The 23,526-nt window shown below is 47.7% G+C and overlaps 2 protein-coding genes and 2 non-coding genes across 5 annotated transcripts in view; 1 reads left to right on the top strand and 3 right to left on the bottom strand.

Moving 5' to 3' along the window:
* SF3B3 (splicing factor 3b subunit 3) overlaps positions 1-8,072 on the bottom strand; it is a 28,941-nt gene extending 20,869 nt beyond the window's left edge. The window contains exons 1-9 of one of the 2 annotated variants that reach the window (XM_053952818.1): positions 7,984-8,072; positions 7,213-7,325; positions 6,497-6,823; positions 5,217-5,389; positions 4,709-4,850; positions 3,658-3,770; positions 2,846-2,983; positions 1,573-1,676; positions 190-355 (exon numbers count right to left, since the gene is read on the bottom strand). In XM_053952818.1, coding sequence (XP_053808793.1) covers positions 190-355; positions 1,573-1,676; positions 2,846-2,983; positions 3,658-3,770; positions 4,709-4,850; positions 5,217-5,389; positions 6,497-6,823; positions 7,213-7,282 — 1,233 coding nt within the window. In that variant the 5' untranslated portion in view covers positions 7,283-7,325; positions 7,984-8,072. The other variant, XM_053952819.1, reaches the window with a different exon arrangement.
* Positions 3,423-3,502, bottom strand: LOC128793878 (small nucleolar RNA SNORD111). Its single transcript, XR_008432928.1, has one exon. It is a non-coding gene; the product is annotated as a small nucleolar RNA SNORD111 (small nucleolar RNA).
* LOC128793875 (small nucleolar RNA SNORD111) lies at positions 6,085-6,166 on the bottom strand. Its single transcript, XR_008432925.1, has one exon. It is a non-coding gene; the product is annotated as a small nucleolar RNA SNORD111 (small nucleolar RNA).
* Positions 8,073-8,332: 260 nt separating the features above from the next.
* COG4 (component of oligomeric golgi complex 4) lies at positions 8,333-23,408 on the top strand. The gene is made up of 19 exons (XM_053952881.1): positions 8,333-8,505; positions 8,979-9,061; positions 9,714-9,828; positions 10,640-10,814; positions 11,415-11,608; positions 12,018-12,123; positions 13,203-13,360; positions 13,883-13,941; positions 15,361-15,494; positions 16,016-16,134; positions 16,469-16,635; positions 17,237-17,402; positions 18,865-18,927; positions 19,385-19,501; positions 21,097-21,189; positions 21,487-21,570; positions 21,876-21,977; positions 22,348-22,476; positions 22,685-23,408. Exons 1-19 carry the CDS (start codon positions 8,359-8,361, stop codon positions 22,817-22,819), a joined length of 2,346 nt encoding a protein of 781 aa, XP_053808856.1. The 5' UTR covers positions 8,333-8,358; the 3' UTR covers positions 22,820-23,408.
* The last annotated feature ends 118 nt before the right edge of the window (positions 23,409-23,526 follow it).

The raw sequence follows: 23,526 nt of genomic DNA, 5'->3' as shown, positions 1-23,526 counted from the left end.
ATGTATTTATTGCCACAGGAATCAAATCTACCAGGCCAAGTACCAATCTCAGGCAGCTGTCTGAGAACTCTGCAGATTTGCCTTTCTATGAGTCTTTACCTGGAACAGTATTTCTGGAAACCTGGAATAACACAGCTGGTGACTCCACTTACACGTGTGGTAAACAGGAACTTGCTGATGGCAACATACCTGACAACACAGAATAGGAGACAAACTGTCCAACTCATCCACCAACACCAGGTTCTTCAGAGGTCGAGGCTGAAAAAAGAATGTGTCTCCTTCCTCAAGAGGCATGGCAGAGGAAAACTCTGGCTCCTCATCATCGTCCCCCAGGTGAGCTATCTGGTACAGGTAACTTGAGACAGAAAAAAGAGTGTCAGCATGTTCAGAGCTCATGTAGCCTTCTTTAAGTAAGGCTTAAACAGTTATTCAGGTAGTGGGGAAGAAAGAAATCCAACTCTACATTATTCAGTTACTAATATTTGGCTTCAAGGATTGTCTTCTGGGTGACAAAATATTTGAAAATAATCAGAGGCCTGCAAAGAAAAAAAACCTAAAACCCACAAACAAGAAACCCCCCCACAACCTCCCAGCTTCAGCCCTTCACATTTGCAGCTATCACTGGCAAGGTATCCCAGAGTTTCAGTATTTTGTTTACCCTTAAGCCTTTTAGACATTCTTGTGTTTAAGCCAAAGCAGCAACTGACAGCTGAGGCCAAAAGCAAGGCCAATGGCTAGGACTTCAACTCCACAGTTATCTATTTTATTGGAATATTCTCATCTTTTTAATCATACTATTTTTAACCACATTCCCTATTCCAATTTATGAGCCCAAATAACACATCAAATAAAACTTCAGAGAAGAAAAAAAAAACACCACAAAAAACCCAAAACAAAACAAAAAACCCACAGAAAGACAGACTGAGTTACTTCCTGGTTTTAATAAAGCCCGAATATGGCTTCCTCAATTCAGATTCGGTCCAGCAAACTGGTTGGGGCTCCCTCAGGTGGCTGACTGCAGATACACTCACGAAAATCTCCATTCATGTGAATCCCTCCCTCAGACATAGTTAAGCTACTCTTTGAAGGTGTGCATGATCCTTTAGAGTACTCAGAAGTCCAAAAATGAATGAAGAGAAAGCCCTCAAGTATACATCCAGTAAGGAAAGGAACACAGCTACTAATAAGAAATCCTATTTACTTCTGAGTGGGCCATACACACAAAAATGCAAAACTATCAACAAAACTAATTGAAAAGATAATTCATCCAGATATGTGATGAACCCTACACAAACAGCAAGTGCTCAATTCTTCCAAAATCTGCTGCAACAGCAAGTAACCTTTTGTTCTCTGCACTTCATCATCTAATCTACATTCAAACAACAAGAAAATTCCCCCATTCATAGTCTCATCCAACTGTTCTTCTCAAGCCCTCTGAACAAAGCACTAATTTACCCATTAAATTAGAGGTGTTGTCTTTCTATGCACAGTAAGTTCAAGGGTCAGCCTGCAGGCCTGAACAGAACCACTCTGTTTCAGGGGAAAAACACTGATGTAAAATTGTTTACTCACTGGTTTCCAAATTCAGATGCCACAAAGAGAAACCCTGTTTTCAGCACACACATCGCAGCAGCAACAGGAACAGTGTCAAAGTACTTCAGTCGAATCTCTGTTACCTGAAAGCAGATAAAGATGTGACTGTGATGGTAAAGTACTGGAGCTCCATGTGTGTGATTTAATAACAAACATCTGCCTAGCTATCTTCTCCAAAGAAATTAACAAGAGCAGGCCAAGTTTAACACATCAGTAGTTTGGGGCACCAGGTTATAAATCACAAAATCCAACAAACTATTTGAACATACAAGCCAGACTGCCTGTTTTAGTCCCAGACTTTCTGCCTTTTGTAACACTGAGTCAATTTGGAAAACAAAAGCTGTAAAAATAGCAAGCTGCCAAAGAAAAAAGAAATTTGCCTCACTGAACACCATCAATTCTCCAGCATTAGAAAAACAACTGTCCTGAGCAAATTTACGAATTTGATATGGTCACAACAGCTGTTGGTGAAACATCCAAGAATAATCTTCAGGCACTTGAACATCACAGAATCACGCAGTATTCCGAGTTGGAAGGGACCGACAAGGATTATCCAGTCCAACTCCCAGCTCTGCAAAGAGCAACCCCAAAAATCACACCATGTGTCTGTCATTGTCCAAACACTCCTTGAACTCTGGCAGGCTTGGTGCCTGCTACACAATCATCCCCTGTACCAAATATGACATGTTTAGATGGAGAAATTAACATTCAACATTTACTCAAAAAACCCAACTAATCACACTGCAGCAGAGAACTTTTCAGAGCAGAATATTAAAACAAGCAACAGCAAGCCACTGCAAGACTGTTATTTCAACTCACAGACTAGCTACTCCAAGTTAGCTACCTCAGCTTGCAAAAATATTGATTGTAGCATGTTAACACTCAATTAAGAGACTAGAGGGTACTTGCTGAAATCCAGGGAAGCTAAATTCCACAGAATAAGTTACTGAAATATTCTCCAGGAGGTTCATGGACCACAGTTTACATCTTTTAAAAAAAGACCACCTCTAGAACATTTTAAGTATGCTCAAGTGACTGCAGTTTAACCCTCACAGGATTTTGCAAACCTTGCACCATGTGTCTTTATGAGTAATACCCACAGTGGTGACCAGTGTTAACTGTATTACAAATCATGTAAAGCACGTTCCCTTACACAGTTAAACTCACAACAGTAAATATGTATCACCTTAGAGAAAGCAATTGTTTAAGGAACTCCTCTCAATTAATGCTTCTGCATTCATGGGATGCTTACCATGTCTTCATCAGTCTCCAGAGTAATTTTGAAAATGTCTCCCTGCTCTGTCTGGGCCAGGAAGAAGAACATGGACTTGGTCTTATGTGTAGCAGAGCAGACAAAGATCATACCCCTCTCTGGGTCATCCAAGTCATTCTGTCAGGAAAGACAGTGGAGGTCATTAGTGGAATTACCTGACAAGCACAGAGGTGATTTCACTGACTGAAGTATTTCCATTTCACAGGTGCCTTAAGAGCTCACAGCATGCAAGAAGGTTTTTAACACAAAGCACATCCCTTTGTTACACCCGTAGTCATCCTTGGTACATCTCTGCCCCAAAAGAAAATACAGGTGTGGGACACTGTGCCACAGCTCTCCAGGCAATTCTCATATATCAAAGCCAAAACCACAGGAAAGGGCTGTAACCCATACACACCTGGTTTTGAGCACCTTGGCAGGTGTTCAAAGCACTGCATTCTTAATACCAAAGGGAGAGGAAGCATCCTTAGATGCAACAGGGCAGCTGTTCAATTCACCTGCATCTACAATTGCCACCGTTCAGCACCTCAAGTAATCCTATCTTGCACTGACAGTGCTGCCTGATCAGAGTCTTTGGAGTATCTCCAGTATAAATCTCAGAGAAGAGACATGAACCACACTCATCACTTCAGGCTACGCCCACCTCCATCCTCCCTCCCAGATAACACACCACCAGTGAGGCAGATAAGCCAACAAGTTTTTAACTCCTTTTTTCTTACTTTAAAACCTCCCTGATGCCCTTAATCTTGAAAGGCAAATTCTAAGCATTCATAATCTTAAAAAATTCTCACCCGTCTCCTGGGAATTGGGCATCTGATATCAGGCTGGTCACCAAAGTTTTTGTAAGTAATATAGTTTTCAGAACAGATCAGCACCCCACTGGGGCCATCAGAACCACCAGGAACTGAAAGAAAATTATTAGGAGAAAAGCCTTTAGCACAAATCTGGCTGGTTGCCTGCAGAACATTTGGTTTTCTTTAAAGCAACATAGTTTCCAACACTCTCCATCACCCTGCATATATGAATCCGCTCTTCTCGAAAAGACCAAAGACTGAGTACAGCTGCCTGTGCCACCATGAGAAAAGGGCAGATGGAACCAGGGAATCTGGAAGGATGCAGTTTCTGACAAATCGCTTAGGTTTTATCCTTCCTGGCTTATTCTTGTCTACAAAGCAATGACACACCCAAAATACCACACCAGCAACTTGTCAGATAAACAAAACCCTTGGGTTTCTGGCATGCTTGCTTGTAGAAAAATCCATCAGATGGATTAGCATCTTTAGTTAATAGAAGCATTCTAAAACCATACTTTGTGATCTCAGTGTAACATATCAAAAAGATTCAACACAATACCTCGTGTCTGTCTGACAGCTGCCTACAGGAGATGCAACAGGGCAAGCATACAAAGATGCTCTCCTAGCTCAGCACCTTTTGTGCTTGGAGAGGAACCTGCAGCAGTTTCCCTGGTTGAAGGTGTTGTATTGGCCTTGCATACAACCCCTCCAAGTGGGCTTTTAGCCCATGGATTCATCTACTGCCTATAGCTGATGGAATCCCATTGAAGAGAGTAAAACAGCACCTACACATTAACTAAAACTAAGTCCTTTTGCACTGCTACCAGCTAATTTCAGGAGCCCTCTCAAACTGCAGCTGCTTCTATGAATACTTGTGTAGTTCCACATGTAAACCACCCCTCATTACCTGACTGCAAGGTCAATTGATTTATACTAATGGCTCAGACCACAACTGAAACAACTCCTAAGATGTAAAGAGTATTGACTGTGTTTTCCCGGGGAATGGGAACCAAGCAGACCCATGCAAAAACTACTCTGTGGCTGGTACCTGTTATGAGGAAGTTGCCATGCTCTTCCAGGGGCTCACTGTATTTCCTGACAACATGATTCAAACCCAAGTCCAATTCATAAAACGTCAATGTCTGCTGTGTGTTGGCTGCAGCTTCACCTGTTGGATCGTTGTCTGCTTCCTAAAACAGAACACGTCGAGGTGTCTTTGAAAAAAAGGATTAAAAGGAGGAGCAAAGCTGATGTGTTGGGAAACAGTTTTGAGTAACAATGGAATTGGAGGCCAAAAGACTCACTGGAAGCTGCACAAGAGAAGTTCAGACCAAGAAAACAGGCATATTTTCAGCTGAAAAGCAAAAAGAATCAATCACCAAGACAGAAGAGACTTGCCCATTCTCGTTAAGGCAAGACAAAAAGCCAGTAAGCCTGTAAAAAATTAACACTGTCCCAGACAGCAGAAGCAGCCAATGTTCCTCAGTGACAGATGAAGAACAGAATAGGAACAACAAAGCTCAAAAGACAGCAAAGGAAAATTATGCTCTTCTCACCTCATAATCCATTTCCAGACAAGCAAACATTGGGTTTTCAAACCCCACATCAACTCCCACCACATGGTAGACCAAGGTATTGGCCTTGTGGGCTTCCAGTGGGGAGGAAATGGTGAGTCGAGCAGCAGCATCTCTGTTCAGGATATACACCAGCTTCTGCTTTTCAATGGCACCTGCAAGAAAGGACAACAGCACGTGAAGCCCATTACTTGATAATCAAATCTGACCATACCTGCAGCCCAAAATCAAGTTGTAACTTGGAAAGAGATTATCAGCACTACTTCAGCTGAAGTTCACCACTGGTGTTTATCTCTGTGCCACCAATTAACCTCGAAGCCTCATTTTAAATCTTTCAGACTGCAAGCACAAAATGACAACTTCAGCCCTTTAAAGCCAAAGCCTGACCCTTTGAAGTACATTCACCTGGCCCAATATTCCAACCACAGTGGCTTGAGGCATATCTACTCACTCTTCTTACCACACAAGAGATGACAGACTGCAAGGAAGCAAAGACAAACAGAAAGAAGCATCCAGATGTTCTGCTATTTAAAGCCAGTTAGTATGACAACTTCTCCACAGAAATATTTTAACTAAGAAAATGTATACTTGCCTGACACACAGTATCCACAACATAAAAAATACCACTCAAATATTGACATGAATGGCACAACTGTAACTGTGCTACTTTCTCATCCAGAAAAACCAGACATGTTAGAAAATAAATAATATTCTTTATTGCTATTCCTAGTATACTGGTAAACTACCATCAGCACTGCAGAGAGCTTCCTTCAGCAAACGGAGAAAGTTCCATACACCTTGTGCTAAATCTTACAAAAAAAAAAATCTCCTATGTGTCCTTCTACCTGTGAAGCCTGATCAGAAATGCATCTGTCTGTCTCCACGAGACATCTCAGAGAAGAGACATGAACTCAGAACATCATTTCAGGCCATGGGAACTGACTGGCTACACTGTAGCACTGACACCTGCAGTCCCATCCTCTCTCCCATACATCACACCTCAGGGCTCTGCGCACTGCTAAGCAAACTGATCAACTGATCTCCTTCCAACTTGTTTTGGTTCAGCATTACAATTTATTTGTACAATTCCACCAGCATCAAGGAACAATTCTAAATGCCTGCGTTCTCCTTGACACAGCTCACAGCCTAAAACAATTATAAATATATTATAATTCCAATTATACCTGGCAGAAACCTGCTCCAAAATAAATATCCACAAGAAGATAATAATAATAATAACACAAGCTGACAAAGAGACTTACTGATCATGACGGCGCGGCCCTTTGGGTCCACAGCCAAGTACTGGCCTGGAACGATTCTGCGACATCCACTCTTGCCAAAGGTTTCCTGGTGGATCTTCTCAAAGACGTTCTTGGAGGGCTGGTACTCCAGAATGACAATGCGCCCCGAATCGCTGCCCACCACGATGTAGTCCTTGGTCCCCCCCGTCAGCCTGAAGGCCATGAGGGACCGGATGACTCCAAACACTTCCACTGTCAGCAGAGTGTGAACCTTCCCTGTGTTGGGATCAGGGCGGAGTAACTCCAGGATCTTGCCCCGGGAAACAACAATTTCTTGTTGTTTTGTTCCTGAAGAACCCAAAACGTGAGCACAAGTCAGCAACAGAACATGCAACACACAACTTCAACAAGCGCTACAAGGTAGGAAGGGGAAATTTCCAAATGCCAATTTTAGGATTACCATGGAGAAACTTAAAGAAACTTATTCACCAAATTATGTACAACCATTGTTTGAACATCACAAAGTTGGTCAGAATACTAAACTAAAACTATAGACAAATTAGATTGATAAATAATCAAGCCAAACTTCTCTCAATCTATCCACAAGCTACTACAGCTCAAGTAACACTCAAGAGCAAATGATAACATACCAGCAAAAAAATCCCAGAGGGACAAAAGCAATCTGGTACCCAAAAAAAAACCTGAAGCCAAGACATGCGGAGGGAGGAGAAAATTACCTGAGAAATTGCCATGGATAGCAAAGCTAATGCCTGTGGCACGCTGCAACGTTAGGTTGTACAGAAACATGTTGGCAACGGATTTACTTCAGCTTATCGTAGCTCTGGTAATTCTGCAACAAGCAACACAAAATAATAAACTTCTCAAAAGCAAAGCCTTTCATCCAGCAGAGAGAACCCTGCCCTCCCATGCGTGCACGGATCACTTTACAGCAGCGCCCGACGGCCACCCCGCTATTTGCTATTTATTAGCGCGACGAGGCAAAAGGCTCTCCCAAGGTGTCCGGGTGCCGAGCGCCAGCTGAACTCCTTTCTGCCGGGCGGCTGAGCAGGACTTCCAGTCATTACTGCTAATTAGTCACGGCTTTAGCTTTTCAGGAACCAAACACAATGAGGGAAGCCCTCCGGGATCCCCGCGCCGTTACACGTCTCTGACGCCGCCGTTTCATTGAACACGAGTGCAGCCACCCGCAGCTGCTCAGGGCCGACTCCTCTCCCTGAGGCTGAGGCGGAAGGGAACCTCAGCACCAACCAGCCGCCCCGGGCCAGGGAAACCGGCCCTCAGCCTTGCCGAAGCCCCGGCAGGGCACGGAGCCAGCACCTCCCCGCGCTCTGCGGAACGCTCGTCCCGGGAACCGGCCACAGGTCACTGCCCGGCCCGGCCGCCCTTACCCGGCCCAGGCCCCGAGGGGTCCGCGATGCTCCCCCTCCACAAACCAGGGCCCCGTTCCTGGCGCGGAGCCGCCGCCGGGCGGGCAGAGCTGCGCTCACCGTGCGGATGGCGGCGGATGCTGCTCCGGCCTAGGCGGGCGCGCCGCCGGCCTCCTCCGCCATCAGCGCCGCGCCTGCGCGCTGCCCTCCCGCGCCTTCTCCACTGGGCTTTCCGCCTGTCCGGCACGCGCGCGCGCCGTGTGGCGAGGGAGGTTGCCCAATGGGGTGCCTGAATGATCGCGGCGCTATGGCAGCTGCTCCCTGCACCAAGAGCCCCCTCAAGAAAACCCTCAGCCTCCTTCTAGCATGGAGGTCGCGAGGAGCGTTCGCTTCCCTCGCTGCCGGGCGGAGCCGAGCGGCGCCAAGGCTCAGGCACGCCTCTGACGGTCCCGCCGGGCCTCACGGCGGTATCGACCGCGTCAGCTGTGTGCCAAGATGGCGGCGGCCACGGCGCCGGGGCCGAAGGCGCCGCCAGGGGAAAGTGGCGGCCCCGCCGCCTCCGCTCTGTCCATGGAGCGGATCCAGTCGCTGACCGATCTGGCGGACCTGGAGGCCGCCTACAGCCGGCTGTGTGAGGAGGAGGTGTGTGGGGCCGGGCATGGGAGGCAGCGGGGCCCCGAAAAGCGAATACCTCGCTGTCGCTGTGCCCCTCATTGTTGCATACTCTCTAGAGGTGTTTGATACGGATTTGCCGCCCCTGGGGCCTGGCCGGGGGTCGGTGGCGCCTCCGCGGATCCTGAATCGCGGCCAGCGTGGAGATTCTGGGATCTCGTGCACTGGCAGCCCGGCCAGGGGAGGAGTTTGTGGGTTATCTGACTTAAAAGCGGTGTGATGAGGATTCCAAAACCGATGCTTTCAAATAGAAAAACCATAAAGTTTTAGAGGATTAAAGAGAGCTTAGAAAGGATTTATTTGTCCTATGAGCTCTTGGAAGCACTAATGCCTTGTGTCCTTGTTTTGGGTGTAGGGTCTGTGATAAATTGCTGGTCTGGAGGAGAGCTGAAGTCACGCAACACCTCCTTCATACTTTTTTTTTTTTTTTTTTTTTTTTTCAGAAAGTCGTGCAGGAAGAGCTGGATTCCCTCCTGGAGCAGCAAAGCACTATAGAGAATAAGATGGTTGCTCTTCATCGCATGGGGTTAGTGTTCCAACCCCCACTTCCTTCTCCTTGTTGCATGACCCAGATACTCCTTTCGGTGTTGCAGGGGAAACACATCCATTCTCAGAAAATGTCAGACTTTAAATCAGTTTGTGTAGAGAACATGAGTTGGATCCTCATCCCCAGGGGCCCAGTTCTTATCAGCAGCACTGACAGCTGTGCCCTCACCCAGACTGACCCACATTTTGGTGTAGGCTTAGAAGCTTTTTGAAAGTGTCATCTCAGAGGATGCCAGGTTTCGGCATCACTTCTTGGATCAGGTGTGAACAAATATTACTGCCTCTTCAGGGTGAACTTATGCAGGCAGGCTGGAAAATCAGCCTAAATGGCCTCGTGTCTAGCTCTGAGGAAAGGTTTCCAGTCTTCACCTCCACTTCAGAAGTGGAGAATGTCATAAGGGCCCAGTGGCTTGTTCATGCCCTGTGTGGTAGCAAGGCACAGTTGGTCTGTGCAGCCTCTTCCAAAGCAGCCAGTCTGTTCCTTTCTCCTGCTTTGCTCCCAGAGGAAGGGAGTGAAATGAGTGAGAGTGTTGTGACAGGACCAGCTGTATCTGGAGGAGGAGCCATCCTCTTTGCACACCGTCCTGGTGGTCAGTGTGCGCATCTCACGCTCAGTTCCCGTGTGTTCCCAGCCCTAACCTGCAGCTGATCGAGGGGGATGCCCAGCAGCTGGCAGGGATGATCACCTTCACCTGCAACCTGGCCGAGAATGTCAGCAGCAAAGTCCGTCAGCTCGACCTTGCCAAGGTAACTGGGCTCAGGGGGGTTGGAACTTGTCACCACCAGGCTGTGTTCTGTGCTCACAGCACAGCACATGTGCCCTGCCTTTGGTGGGCAGGTGGGCTGGAAACTGCTATGTTTTTTTATTTTAGCTGTGTATTTCTGGGCTCCTGGGTATTGCATGGTATAAGACTGGTGGAATGATAGAATGGTTTGGGCTGGAAGGGACCTTAAAGCTCCTCTCATTCCCAACTCTCCTGCAGTTGACATGGACACCTTTCACTAGACCAGGCTGCTCAGAGCCCCATCCAGCCTGGCCTTGAACGCTTCCAGGGATGCTCCTCCATATAGCGGCTGGTTCTCCAGCATCCCCTTCTGTCCACGCAGCTCCTGGTAGAATACCTGAATAGGGTGACTAACAATCTTGGCAGCTACACAGTGCTGAGGACAGTGGAGATGGCCATTGTCACCCAAGCCAGGTCAGGAATCTGGGCTGTTCTGTTCCTTGTCTGGGGACAGGCTGAGGGGTGTCGATGCCAGCACTCGGCACAAGTGCTCAGATCAAACAGATCATGTGTGGTGTCATCTCTGGTCTCTGCCTGTTTGTTACAGAGAGCTGTGGCCTCCAAGTTCAGCCTCAGTTTTGACATATGCTGTTCATCCTGTGGAGCCACTGGTCTTAGCACTTTTTAAGTAGTGTTGGATTTTTGCTTACGTAGGAGTTTTGCTGTATAGAGAAGTATTGCTTCAGTCTGTTTTTCCCTCACACTGTCTTCTGACAGATCCCTCTACCTGTCCATCCCACAGCTGGAAGCATTACTGGTTGCTTTTCTTTCAGAACCGACTCTATCAGGCCATTCAGAGAGCTGATGACATCCTTGACCTGAAGTTCTGCATGGATGGAGTTCAGACAGCCCTGAGAAATGAAGACTATGAGCAAGCAGCAGCTCATATCCATCGCTATCTGTCTCTGGACAAGTCAGTGATTGAGCTCAGTCGTCAGGGCAAGGAAGGTAAGCAGTGTTTGTGAGGAGATGCTGATGAGTCACCTTCCCAATGGATATCTAGAGGCTGCTCATTTCCCATGGGTTGTGTCAGCCCAACAGACAAAGCAGAAAATCTAATGCTGGCCAGAGATCTTAGTGTTTTATAGACTGACTTAGGGGTGAAGATTTTTGAAGCGTTATTACACCAGAATTATCATTAATTGAAAAGGACGTTCCTGGTACACAGCTGTAATAGCACTTCAGCTGCTAACTAAGCTAAGGACAAAATGTTCAGGCCAGCAGAAGTGAGGGAGAAGGCTCTGTCAGGAATTGTTCTTGTGTCACAGTGTGCTACCAAGCAGAGCAACTGGAAATGAGGGAGTAAATTGCTAGATTCCTAAGAGGAAAATGCCAATGGATGTGTTGTCATCCTTCATGCAAAATCACAACATTACATCACATACCAACATGTCTGTCTGTGCCTGTAGAGGAATTCCAGTGTGTCTACTGCCTTCTCAGCCTGGGGCTACACAGTACTGGTCTCTCTCCTAGGAAAAAAAAGTAGCCCATGATACAGTATTGATATTGTGCTGTTGTTTTCCCTTTCTTTTCTATCCTTTTGACCAGGGGGAATAATTGATGCTAACCTGAAACTCCTGCAGGAAGCAGAGCAGCGCCTGAAGACAATTGTTACGGAGAAATTTGATGCAGCTATGAAGCAGGGAGACCTGCCCCAGGTGGAACGGTTCTTCAAGATCTTTCCTCTGCTAGGTTTACATGAAGAGGGGCTGAGCAAGTTCTCTGAGTACCTCTGCAAGCAGGTAACAGGCTCTGTGACATCCAGGGGAAAGCAAAACCCAATCTCTGTCGACAGATGTTGTGGAAGGAGATTTCGGCAGTGGCTTGTTAACCTTAAAAAATAGCACTGGCCTTAGTTCATATCTCTCCCTGCATTTGCATGCTGGGATGGCCTTTCTGGTGTCTGTGTCTTGCTCTGTGCACTTGCTTAAAAATTATCCAATGAGCCTGGAAAGAGAAGAGCAAGTTTTTGCCTTTCCTTGAGCCTTGAGTTTTCCACAAGAGAGGAAAGGATCCCTGTTCAAAGGAGGAGCAACAGCAATAGCTCTTGCATTGGGAAGGCCAACGAAAGCTCTCTAGGGCAAGGACAGAGGACCTGTGGGTTGAAGAATACCTTTGGGTGTTCAGCTGACTGGTCCTGTTGCCATGCAGGTGGCCAACAAAGCAGAAGAGAACCTGCAGCTGGTGATGGGGACAGACATGAGCGACCGTCGAGCTGCTGTCATCTTTGCAGATACCCTGACGCTCCTCTTCGAAGGTAATCTTCCTTTTCTCTTTCCTGATTGATTGCAAATAGTCCATGATGAGACCATACATCAATTTAAATGCTTTTAATTTTAGCTCACAAAATGCCTCATTCCCCTTTGAGCTACAGGTGTCTCACTCGAGGGACAGGGACACAACTAGTAGGAATTATTCCAACCAGGAGAGGGCATCACAGTAAGCAAGTTTTCTTATGTACATCTTGTACAGGCACAAAGTGTATTTGCAAAGGATTTGTTGGCTCCCTCCAGGAATCAGACTCTTCCTGTTCTCTGCATCCTCTAAACAAATGGGCATTCCCTGGAGGTTTCTTCAGACTTGCAGCTCTCCAGACAAACAAATCAGATCCTTTAGGGATAAGCAGCTGTTGGTGCCTCCAGGCCTGGCTCTTAAAGAAGCACCATGGGAACTTGAAAGCAGAGAAGGACGGGAGAGAAGGGAATATGAATGCTCTGTGGGAATGCCACAGACAGTACTTGAGATCCCATGGTGGTTAACCACCTTCTCCATGAAATCTGCTCTAGTTCCAGGCTGCACCCTTGCCAAGTTACTCTCCCAGCCTGGCAGCAGTAGAGCTTTCTTGGCAGTAGTGTTAAAAGCAGGGGGAGCATTGCTAACTTTTGGAGTAGAGCGTTTGTGAGAAGAAGGCAATATTGTAGTTATCTCTTCCTTGGGGATGAGTTTTTCCTCCAAGGAGTTCTTGCCTTTGCTAATGCTTGCTGTCTGCAGCAAGTATGTGCCCCAGAGCCATCCCTGGGTTGATTTTTCCCTGTAATGTTGCAGGTGCTAAAAGCTGGGACTGCGTTTGGGTGGCAGTTGTGCCTCCTGCCAGATTTAGCTTATGTGGCTTTGTCCTGGGGAAGCTTTGTACCGTGTATCTTGCTGGGCTGAAGGGTGGCTGGCACACAGGGCATGGCAGGAGTTCTCTTTGGGGACAGAGAGATGGCTTCTGCTCCAGGAGATTTGTACTCTATCTGTGGAGTGAGTGATCCGTTTTTAGGTCTGGTCTGTGGACCTGTGTAGCTCTGCTGTGCTCTGGGAACTGCTGGTTGAGTCTCTCTCCTCTCCCCACAGGGATTGCTCGCATTGTGGAGACCCACCAGCCCATCGTGGAGACCTACTACGGGCCAGGGAGGCTCTACACCCTCATCAAGCACCTGCAGGTGGAGTGTGACCGGCAGGTGGAGAAGGTTGTGGACAAGTTCATCAAGGAGAGGGACTATCACAGGCAGGTAAGAGCAGTGTGAGGCTGCCTGATGCAGCCAACTGTGCCCTCCATCCAGTTCTGTGGGGCTCCCTCTGCCATAGAGGCAGCAGAGTTTGACCTTGTGTATTGAGAGAATCCTTGCTTTACTCCTTATTGACCCTGATAGCTGAAGGGGTTCAGTCTGTAACTGTGCTTTCTGATGCAGAGAAGTATTCATTGGGAGCATGGTAAATGCACCCTGGGCACTCTTTGCTGTGCAGGTCTGCACCTTCCCCACTGTCTTGTTCCTGCTTAGATGCAGGGCTGCTGTTACTGTCTCATGGTCACATACCTTGCTGCCTCTGGTCAAGTCCCATCCCACCACCCTTCCTGGCAGGATGAGCCTTGGAGGAGGAGGAAGTGAACTTACATGATTCCCTTCTGGCAGTGCTTCCTGCAAAGCATTCCTATTACCCCCAGAGAGTAGGCACTTCCTTAGGCGATAGCACAAGAAGCATCTGGTAGCTCCAAGTCATCAGCAAAGACTCCCTTTCTTTTGTGATTGCAGTTCCAGCAAGTCCAGAATAGCATGATGAGAAGTTCTTCTGCAGAGAAGATTGAACCAAGGTACAAAGAAAAACTCTTTATGCTCTCCAGCCTTTCACTCTTGAATTGTTATTAACGCTACTTAGCATTTAGATAACTCTCCCACTCTTCCAAAAGCTTTGTGGGGATTAATTTAAAAAATCCAATCGTTAGGTGCCCTTCACTGCCCTTCTTTAAAAAAAGCTTCTGTACTGAGGTTTTATTTTGCTTAGCCATTAATTCTAAGCCTTGGCTCTAAGCATTCCTGGAGGGTTGTCGATATTACTGCACACGAAGGACTGAGATTTTAACTGCCTGTGCCCACTACCCTTTCATGGCCAGAGTACAGTCCTTGGAGCCCACAAAACAGGGCAGCTCTCTTGACAGATAATTTATGACAGAAACAGGAATAAATCTTTGGATCTTACTTAATCTCCAGCAGCTCCGTACCATCAATTTCTTGACAACAAACTGCAGTGCTTTCAATCTCCCTCTTTTTCTTCTTATTGTAAATATTTACATAACCCTTAAGCAAGGCCATTTGAAAGTGCACCCAGCCTTTCTGGGACTGCCTGACTAGAAACATGCCTTGAAAGAAAACAGGTTCCTCAAGGAAGATCTGTCTGTGAGCCTGCATAATTAATATTTCAGCAGTAATATCTACTTACTGTTTATTCTAACTCTGCATGCACCCCAGTTTTATGATTTTTTAATTTTTCATCTGTAAAATAAAGGTGATGTTTTCCTCTCCCACTTGTGCACCATGAGGCAGGATTTGTAAAATTCTTCTGTGCACACTGATGAAAAAGCTGATGTGTCAGTCTTTCTTTTTTTCAGTCATCTCTGATCTGAACACTGTGTTCTGCATTGTAACATGCTTTTTTTGTCTCACATTTCCTGAGCAGTTGAGCTTAAACAGATTCTTCATCATCTGCAGAGAAACACATGAGTCTGTGCACAAAAACACATAGATGGAGATGGCAGGGACTAGGCATTTCTAACACTGGCTACATAGGGCTCATGGAATTGTAGCAAAACTGAGGTAGGGAAAGACTGATGAAGATCTCTAGTCAAACCTCCCACTCAAAACAGGGCTCATTTTAAAGTTACATCAGGTTGCTTTGAGTCTTGCAATCCTTACCACTGTGATTTCAATGTGAATGCCCTCACATCTATGAGGAAAAAGAGGGGGAGCTAAATCTTGGAGTAGAGTTTATGAGAAAAAAAAACCAAAATTGTAGAGATACCTCCTGGGGGAGATTTTGGGGGATATTTTGACTGTGTGTGTGCATGCTTTGCACATACCAGTTACTCTGCTGAGCTTTGACACTCAGTGGTACAGATGGAAAGGGGCAGTACTGATTTCATAGTAAGGGAACAGAGAACACACTACTTAACTGAATTAAATTAGTGCCTCTCCTTTTGTAGTCTTGCTGTCTTGATTCTTGCTATTTCTTCCAGGGAGCTTGACCCTATTTTAACAGAAGTCACTCTGATGAATGCCCGCAGTGAGCTCTACTTGAGATTCATCAAGAGACGAATAATGGCTGATTTTGAGGTGGGAGATGCCATGGCCTCAGAGGAGGTAAAGCAAGGTAACACCTTGAGTACCAATACTCATAGACTCTGCTTATCAAAGCCAGAAGTGAAGATATACCTGAGTTAGTGGCAGAGCAGAGTGACACAGGGTCTGCAGAGACACTTTGGGAGCACTCTGTGGAAGACAATTGTGTAGCCTAGACTTTCCAAACCTGTTTTCAGCACTGGTTGTTCCCTCTAACAGGAAAACCAACATTAAGAATGATTGTAGAGTATAACAAAGTCTCCAAAGAGAGGAAGAGCCATTTGGTCACTGCAGGCACAAATCCTAAAGGTGGAAGCCACAAAAAAAAAGGCTCAAGGTTTTGGTACTCTGTAGAGCTCTGGAAATCACTTTAGTCACCTGCAAAATCCAGCTCAGTAATTTCAGCTCCACAACAGAGGCTTGTGATTTGTTCTAGGCTGGGCTTGGCAGGTGTGTATCTGTTGGGTCCTATAATACAAGCAGCAAGGGGACTTGGTAGAGCTGCCTCCTGGCCCTGGGTTCCTGCTTATGGGTCTCTCTTTTGTTCCACAGAGCATCAAAAATACCTGGACAAGCTCCTCAACAACTGTCTACTGAGCTGCACCATGCAAGAGCTCATTGGCTACTACATCACCATGGAGGAATACTTCATGAGGGAGACTGTCAACAAGGTGGGGGAAAACCTCTTAGATGTTTTTCTGTGTGTTCTCCTCAGTCCTCTGGTGAGCATCCCAAGGGAGGGATATGCTTACATGAGAAATCTGCAGTTGGGAAAGTCTTTTGTTTCCCTTGGCCTTGAAAAGCAAGTGGTTGTTTCTAAACTTTGAGTTCAGAAATACCCCAGGTATCTATCTATGGGCTGCTGCAGACTGGTCTGAGTGGTGCCAGCCACACAGGGTACAGTTCCACTCAGGGTGAAGTGGGCAGAGGGGCAGTTTGGTCTCCCAGCACTGCTGGGGCAGCGCGCTCGGTGAGCTCAGGGCACTGAGACAGCTTTCTTTGCAGGCTGTTGCCATGGACAGCTACGAGAAGGGCCAGCTCACCTCCAGCATGGTGGATGATGTGTTTTATATAGTGAAGAAGTGCATTGGGCGTGCTCTGTCCAGCTCCAGCATAGACTGTCTCTGTGCTATGATCAACCACTCCACCACCGAGCTGGAATCTGACTTCAGGTAATGAAAACACACCAGGTTCATTGTAATGTGCCTCCACCTCACGTTCTGCAAACAGTGGTTGCTGTCAGATGGTCTTTCTAGTGTTCTTTGCCTCTGAACCTCTGGCTTGTCATCTCCGTGGAAGATGCTTGTAGGAAGCAGTGGCAGATGTGGGAAGCTGGATCTGGGCATCTTTTCTCACTGTAGTGGTGATCCACCTGTAGGACGAACAGAGAAAAGAACCTCATGGCCCAAAATCCCTATGAGATGGAGTTGCCTTGTTTGAGGGTACATGATCACCCCTAGTTGTTCTCTGGGTCACTTAACAACTCAAACTTAGGGTGAGACTGCAGAAATTGTCCTGCTATTTTTCATTCCACTGTGGGAGTGAGGAACTGTGTCTGAAGACAGCAGGCAGCTGGAGGCAGGATATTTGGGAAAGCTCAGAAACTGGGTGGTTATGTTTTTCTTTCAGCATTCAGATGCTGTCAAGAGATATTTGCCAGCCTTTTTTTCCCCTTGTTCAGGTTAGATCTCAGACAGAATGCTGTCCCCAGGCACAGAGCATAATTTTTTTTTTTGCTTGCTCTAAACCCTGGTGTGTATTGCTTGCCTATAGGGAGGTTCTGTACAACAAGCTGAAGCAGGGCTTCCCAGCCACGACCTTCCAGGACTTCCAGAGAGGGGTGACCAGTGCTGTGAACATCATGCACAGCAGCCTGCAGCAGGGCAAGTTCGACACCAAAGGCATCGAAAGCACGGACGAGGCCAAGCAGTCCTTTCTGGTGGGTTTGGTGCTCTTCTGGTGTAGAGTGAGTTGGGGTGGGGAGAAAGACAATGGGGAACTCTTGAGAACAGGATTGGTGTGATTGTTGTGATCAGAAAACCTGAAAACCTGTTCAGGTGTGGTGGGTGGCCTACCTTTGGATGTCTGGTAGATGCTTCTGCCTCACCTCATGTTTGTAGAGCTTCCACACCAGGCCTGTGCAACTGTGATCCTGTGAGTGCCTCTTGGGCTGCTGTGATGATAATTCCTTCCGGGCTGGGGAAAAGTCTGTGCTCTTTTGAGGTGTCCATGAATCCTGTTCTTCACAGGTTTCACACAGAGGTGGTGGGAGAGCATCTCATCCACACCTTCCTCCAGATAGAAAAGTCCTGGCCCAAGCTCAACTCCTTCACTTATCAGATTGGGGCATTTTTATAAGAGCAGAGTTGTCTGCTCTGCTTGGCTTGCAAGATCCTCCTGTTGCCTTCTAACAGCAGAACTGCAGCTCTCTGCTTGCTTGAACAGGCACAGGGAGTATTCCAGACCTCTCAGAGAGCATCTGAACTGGTCACTTGTCACTCCTGTCTTCTGCAGCGTAACACATCCTTCCCCATGCTGGGATGCTGCGTAGACTTTGCATTGTGGAAAGGACCTCATTGGGAGAGCATCTCTGGCTCTGCTCTCTCCAGGTGTGGGCAGAGACTGAGAGCACTGGAGAGGGGCTGGCTCTCCATGACTTGTCTCCCTCTAACTTTTTGTGAAGAGTCAGTGCTGAAGAGGTTCCTTGGAACTTTCACTGTACAAGGAGAGAAGGCAGCAAAGGGAGCAGGAGGGACTCAACTCCTTAATCTCATAGAATTCTGTGTTACAGGTTTCTCCATTTCTGAAGCAAAGAGCTTCCACTGAATTTCTTCATTCACCTGTCACCTTGCCTCATTTTCCTGTTTGTGCAAACCCCAGCCTTATAGTGACATTTGGTTCAGCTTCAGCAGGTAGAGAACAGTCTATTCAGTGGAGAACAGATACTCATCTGGCAGGAGGGCTGCTGATTCCTCCTGTCTGTGCCTCGCTGTCTCCCCTGCTGCTCTGGACACAGTGTATAAAACATCACCCTCAGCTACTCCTGCTCTGTTCTTCATGACACTTACAGAAAGTTGGGGGTACATTATGGCTTCTATCCATCACCAACAAGTGGGGCTTCACTGCAACATCATGAACAGGATGATGAGGAAAACCAGTAAAGTGTCTTGAACTCTGTACTAGCTGGGGGTTCAGCACATGTGCTCTCTTGCTGGAGTGTAGCTTCATGCAGCTCTGTGAATCTGCAGTGCTTTGATCTCACAGTAGCTACTCTGTCCCTTAACTACTTGCATTTCAGTCTGTACTGTTAGCAGGGCATGGATTAAATGTGTGGATTTGGGGATGAGGTGCTGGGAAATTCCATTTAATCCAGCTTGGGTTTATTTTGGGTTTTTTTTCAGGTGACCTTAAACAATGTGGAAGTTAGCAGTGAAAACATCATGACCCTTAAGAAGACTTTGGAGGTACAGTCTGTATTCTTTACTGTTTTTTTCTGAATCAAATTTGTAATATCCTCCCTTGGCAGAGGCAGGGGTCAAGTAAACCATCTGGACTTTGATATGCCTGAGGTCTTTGCCCTCCAGCCTTAGGGAAGGAATTTTAAGCTGGCAGAGCAATTTCCGGCTGATAGTAGCAGCCAGAAATACCAGTTCTTCCAGCCTGACTAACCTGGTGCAGGAATAACTGTACATCATGGAGAGTCTGCAGTTCTCTGGTGCCAGGCTAGACAGCCCCTGGCTTCTTTTCTTGCTGTCCTTTCTCCCTGCAGCTGGAGCCAGCAGCCTCTGCCTTTGCAGGAGCAAGAGTTGGGCTCCTGTCCTAGCCCACACGCTGGTGGGCAGCCAGAGCTCAGCAACACAAAGAAATAAAAACTGCCCAGGTTATTAATTTGCAGCTTGCTCATGGATCTCTTCCCTGCAGAGTGACTGCAGCAAACTACTTAGCCAAGGATTCGGGGGTGAGCAGGCACAGGCCAAGATTGAGAGCTGCCTCTCAGACATGGCTGCTGTCTCCAACAAATTCCGTGACCTGCTGCAGGTGAGTGTCTCTCCAAATTACTCCTGCCTTCTAACACTGGCTGCTGGTGTCTTCAGGGAGAACTCTGGCAGGAATCACCTCAGCCTAAGGCCAGCAGGCCATGTCTGACTCCAGGAGTCCTGGGTAGGGTGCAGGAGGGAGCAAATCAGTCAGCTTTGAGGCATGGAAACAGGCCCAGCCCGTTTGCACAACCACACAGCTGGCAGCTGCATAAAAAGCACTGGAAGCAGCTGCAGAGCCAGAAGGAATGTTGCTTCATTTGTCTTCACTCAGCATGGACTTGCAGTTGGTTCTGCATTTCCAGGAAAAGAAATATTAATAGCATTTCCATCTCCTCCATTCTCCCTCGTGGCACAGCACATTGTCAAGTTGTCCACAGCCTCACTAAGTAATGCTGAAGACAGGCTGTTGGTAGAGAAGAACTGCTCTTTTCTCAGGTTTCTCCTTCTTTCCCAAATGCAAATAGCCCTCAGCATGGAGCAGAGGACTCTCTGGCTAAATCCAGTCTCCTATGGCATGCTGGGGCTTGCTGTCCTAAAATGCCGCAGTGGTCTCTGGCAGGGAGAGAAGCAGGAAGACCTAGTACCTCATGTGGAAAGAAGCAAAGGAGAATATTTTGAACCAGGTTAGCCTTTGTACTTCACAGAGGGGTCAGATTATTTTTGTTTGGCTTTGCAGTTCAGGGCAGGCAGATGGTTTCAGTTTAGCACTACCAGCAAACCCTCTTGAGGACTGTGGTCAGTATTGAAACCAAAGAGCTTATCAGTAAGGAGTAAAACTCCAGTCTGACTCTGGTGTGGTTTTAAAAGTGGCTGCAAAGCAATCTAGAGGCTGAGGAGGAAGCTCCTGTGCTGCCTGAGTCACACGCACACTGAATTTGTCTCAGAAAAGGACAATTGCCAGCAGGGCTTTCTCAGAAATGCCAGTTTTAGTTAAAATCTTCTATCAAATGCCAGTCAGAATTGGTACCGACACAGTTTCATACTGAGTGAGCTTTCATGACACCTTGCTGAGCCAAAGAGGGGTGGCTGGCAGGAGAGCACTTTAAGAGCTCTCATCACAGGGGACAGAACAGCCTTTGCTGACAGCCTGCTGCTCAGGGGAGATAGCATGTGCTGGGGTTATGATTAATTCAGGGAATTAACTGTGGTTACAGCTTTTATCCTCCTTTTAGATTCTCCTACTGAGCTAAGCTGCAGTGAAGGTGGGAGGTATCAGTTGAGCTCAGTCACAGTGCCCTGGCTGGTGCTGAGTGAAAAAATGGAGTTTGCATTTTTTTCTACCCCAGGTGCATCACTCCTGCTAGGAAATCTATAGCTGCGTGGGATGGGGTGGGGAAGCACAAGCCCTTCAGACCACACTACAAGTCAGCACAACATCAGCTTCTGGGCCTACATCTTTGCTCCTCTTCTTGTCATGGTGTCCTCAGAGCCTTCTGGCACCAGAAGAGTGTGGGATCTGGGCCTTATGGGTGCAGTTTCCTGTGCAAGTCTATGGGCCAGTTTCCCAAGCTGAGAATGGAAAGCAGCATCAAAGACAGCCTGTTTGTAAAGATTTTGTGCCTCACTGTCTTTTCTTCTTGCTGTCTCGCTTAGGAAGGTCTCAATGAGCTCAACAGCACAGCCATCAAACCCCAGGTGAAGCCATGGATCAACTTATTCCTCTCTGTCTCCCACAACATCGAGGAGGTGAGGCCTAGTGTTCTCTGCTTCCGGCTGTACTTGAGCACTGTCTCCTGCTCAGCAGCACAGTCAGAGCAACCACTGTTTCCTTCCCCTCAGTTATCTGCTGTTTCCTTGGCACAGAGCAGCAGTAAAATACCCAGATCTTGCTCTGCAGCCGAGCCTGGAAAGGGACATTTGGCTGCAGAAGAGCAGAAGGGATGAAGTGCTGCTCCAGGAAGGACCTCCCTTCCTGTCCTCTGGGCCGTTGGCTGTGGTTTACTTCAGGCCACATAAACAACCCTTTCTGCATTTCACTGTCAGGAGGAGTTCAGTGACTATGAGGCCAATGATCCCTGGGTCCAGCAGTTCATCGTCAATCTGGAACAGCAGATGACAGAGTTCAAGGTGAGAGAAGGAGGTGGCAGCCTGCCAGGCTTTGGCCAGACCGCCACGTGGCATCTGCCAGCTCTTTCCTTGCTCAGCAAGCAGAGGTATCCTCCAGTGCCTTGCAGGGCTCTTAGGGATCCAGTCACCCCCTTCTCCTGCAATTCCCAAAGCCTGCTTGCAGGCACCACATACCTGGATCACTTCTGTGGTGCTCCCCACTTGCCAAGCCTGCAAGTCCTTATTTGTAAGCTCTCCTAGCCTTGGGCTTTAGGGACCTCTGCTCAGTTTTTCCTGACAAGAATGACACAGGTTTCTGCTTCCAGGCTGGACTGTCTCCAGTGATTTATGATACTCTCACTGGTCTTATGACCAGTCTCATAGCTATTGAACTGGAGAAAGTGCTGCTCAAATCCACCTTCAGCAGGGTAAGCAAAACACTCCTCTACCATGTAGTCTGTCTTGACTGCAAACCCTCAGTAAAGGATGGGGCAGGGCAGATGCAACTACTACCTTGTAAGAAACTCTCCAAGCACCAGTGACCAGCTCAGGGATGCCTTAACATCAGCACCCACAGGGAGAAAGTGGGTTTGTGATGGGACTGAGAAGAACTGGCACCAATAAGGGGACTGGGTTTTAAGGTGGGTGTAAACATAAGCCACTTAAACCTGCAATAAATGGTTTAACTAGACCTGCCTGCTCAGAGACCTCCCGCTGTCTCCCTGTGATTTTAATTGGTGTCTTGGCACAACCCATGGTCTGCTTGGAGAGTTAACAGATCTCCCTCTGTGCCCACAGCTCGGTGGTCTGCAGTTCGACAAGGAGCTGAGGTCCCTCATAGCCTATCTCACCACAGTCACCACATGGACTATCCGTGACAAGTTTGCCCGTCTTTCCCAAATGGCCACCATCCTCAACCTGGAAAGGGTGAGCTGCACTTGGTCTGCTTCTGCTGGGGGATTGTGGGAACACCACTGCACTGCATGTGGCTTTACTGAGTTCATACAGACGTCATCACACCTACAGGGTGTGAAGAACCTGGAGAAATTGCCCTGTGCCTGATGGTGCTTGAGATCAAACTTAACTGTGAGGACAGTGTGCTGAGCCATCTCCTACAGCTCCCCTCTTTTTCCAGGTGACAGAGATTCTGGATTACTGGGGTCCAAACTCAGGGCCACTCACCTGGCGCCTTACTCCTGCCGAAGTCCGGCAGGTGCTGGCTCTCCGCATCGACTTCCGCAGTGAGGATATCAAGCGGCTGCGCCTGTAGTTGGTCAGTGCTTGGATCAGCACCACGCTGGAGCTAAGGGCAGGAAGGTTGCAGTCCTGGAGCCTGCCCACATCCTGTCCTGGGGCTGGCTGGCTGATGGTGTGGGGATGGGATGATGTCTGCCCTTCTGCTCGCATTCTTTGGGGCAAAGGGTTTTTCTGGGCCCGGCGAGAAGACCTGCCATCCTTCTGTGGGAGCAGAAACAAGGCACCAGAGGAATGTCTAATGCTGAGAGCAGGATGATGCTATTTTTCAGAACACAGGCCAGTGCCTGCTCCTGACTCGCTGTGCTCTGCTGCCCTGCAGGAGGCCACAGGCTGGGACAGGGGGGGCTTGTGGGGCTCAAATACAGATCTGCTGCTGCAGCTGTGTTCCCTCTGTGCCCCCAGATTAAGGGTCAGCTACTGGAGTCACAAATGCTGAGCCCTGGCTCTCTCCTTGTGGTGATGGGAACTGTTCTGTGGAAGGGAAAAAGAGTGATTTCCTTGGGAAGGTGCTTGGAAAATCACTAGAAAGCCTCTGAAGGAAGTGGGGCTGTGTCCCTGCTGGCTCTGTACAGATACTCTGTAAATAAACCTCGCTTGGTTGAGTTGCAGTCTCCAGTGGTGTGTTCAGCTGTGGGCCTGGAGGGAGCTGGAGAGATGTGGGACAAGAGCTCTGCTCTGCTCCAGTTCTTCTCTTCTGCCCTGTGCCAGGGCATCCAGAGG

Source organism: Vidua chalybeata, chromosome 11, assembly GCF_026979565.1.
Source record: "Vidua chalybeata isolate OUT-0048 chromosome 11, bVidCha1 merged haplotype, whole genome shotgun sequence".
Taxonomy (NCBI): Eukaryota; Metazoa; Chordata; class Aves; order Passeriformes; family Viduidae; genus Vidua; species Vidua chalybeata.
The sequence above is the reverse complement of the archived record's forward strand: the minus strand, read 5'-3'. Positions and strand labels throughout refer to the sequence as shown.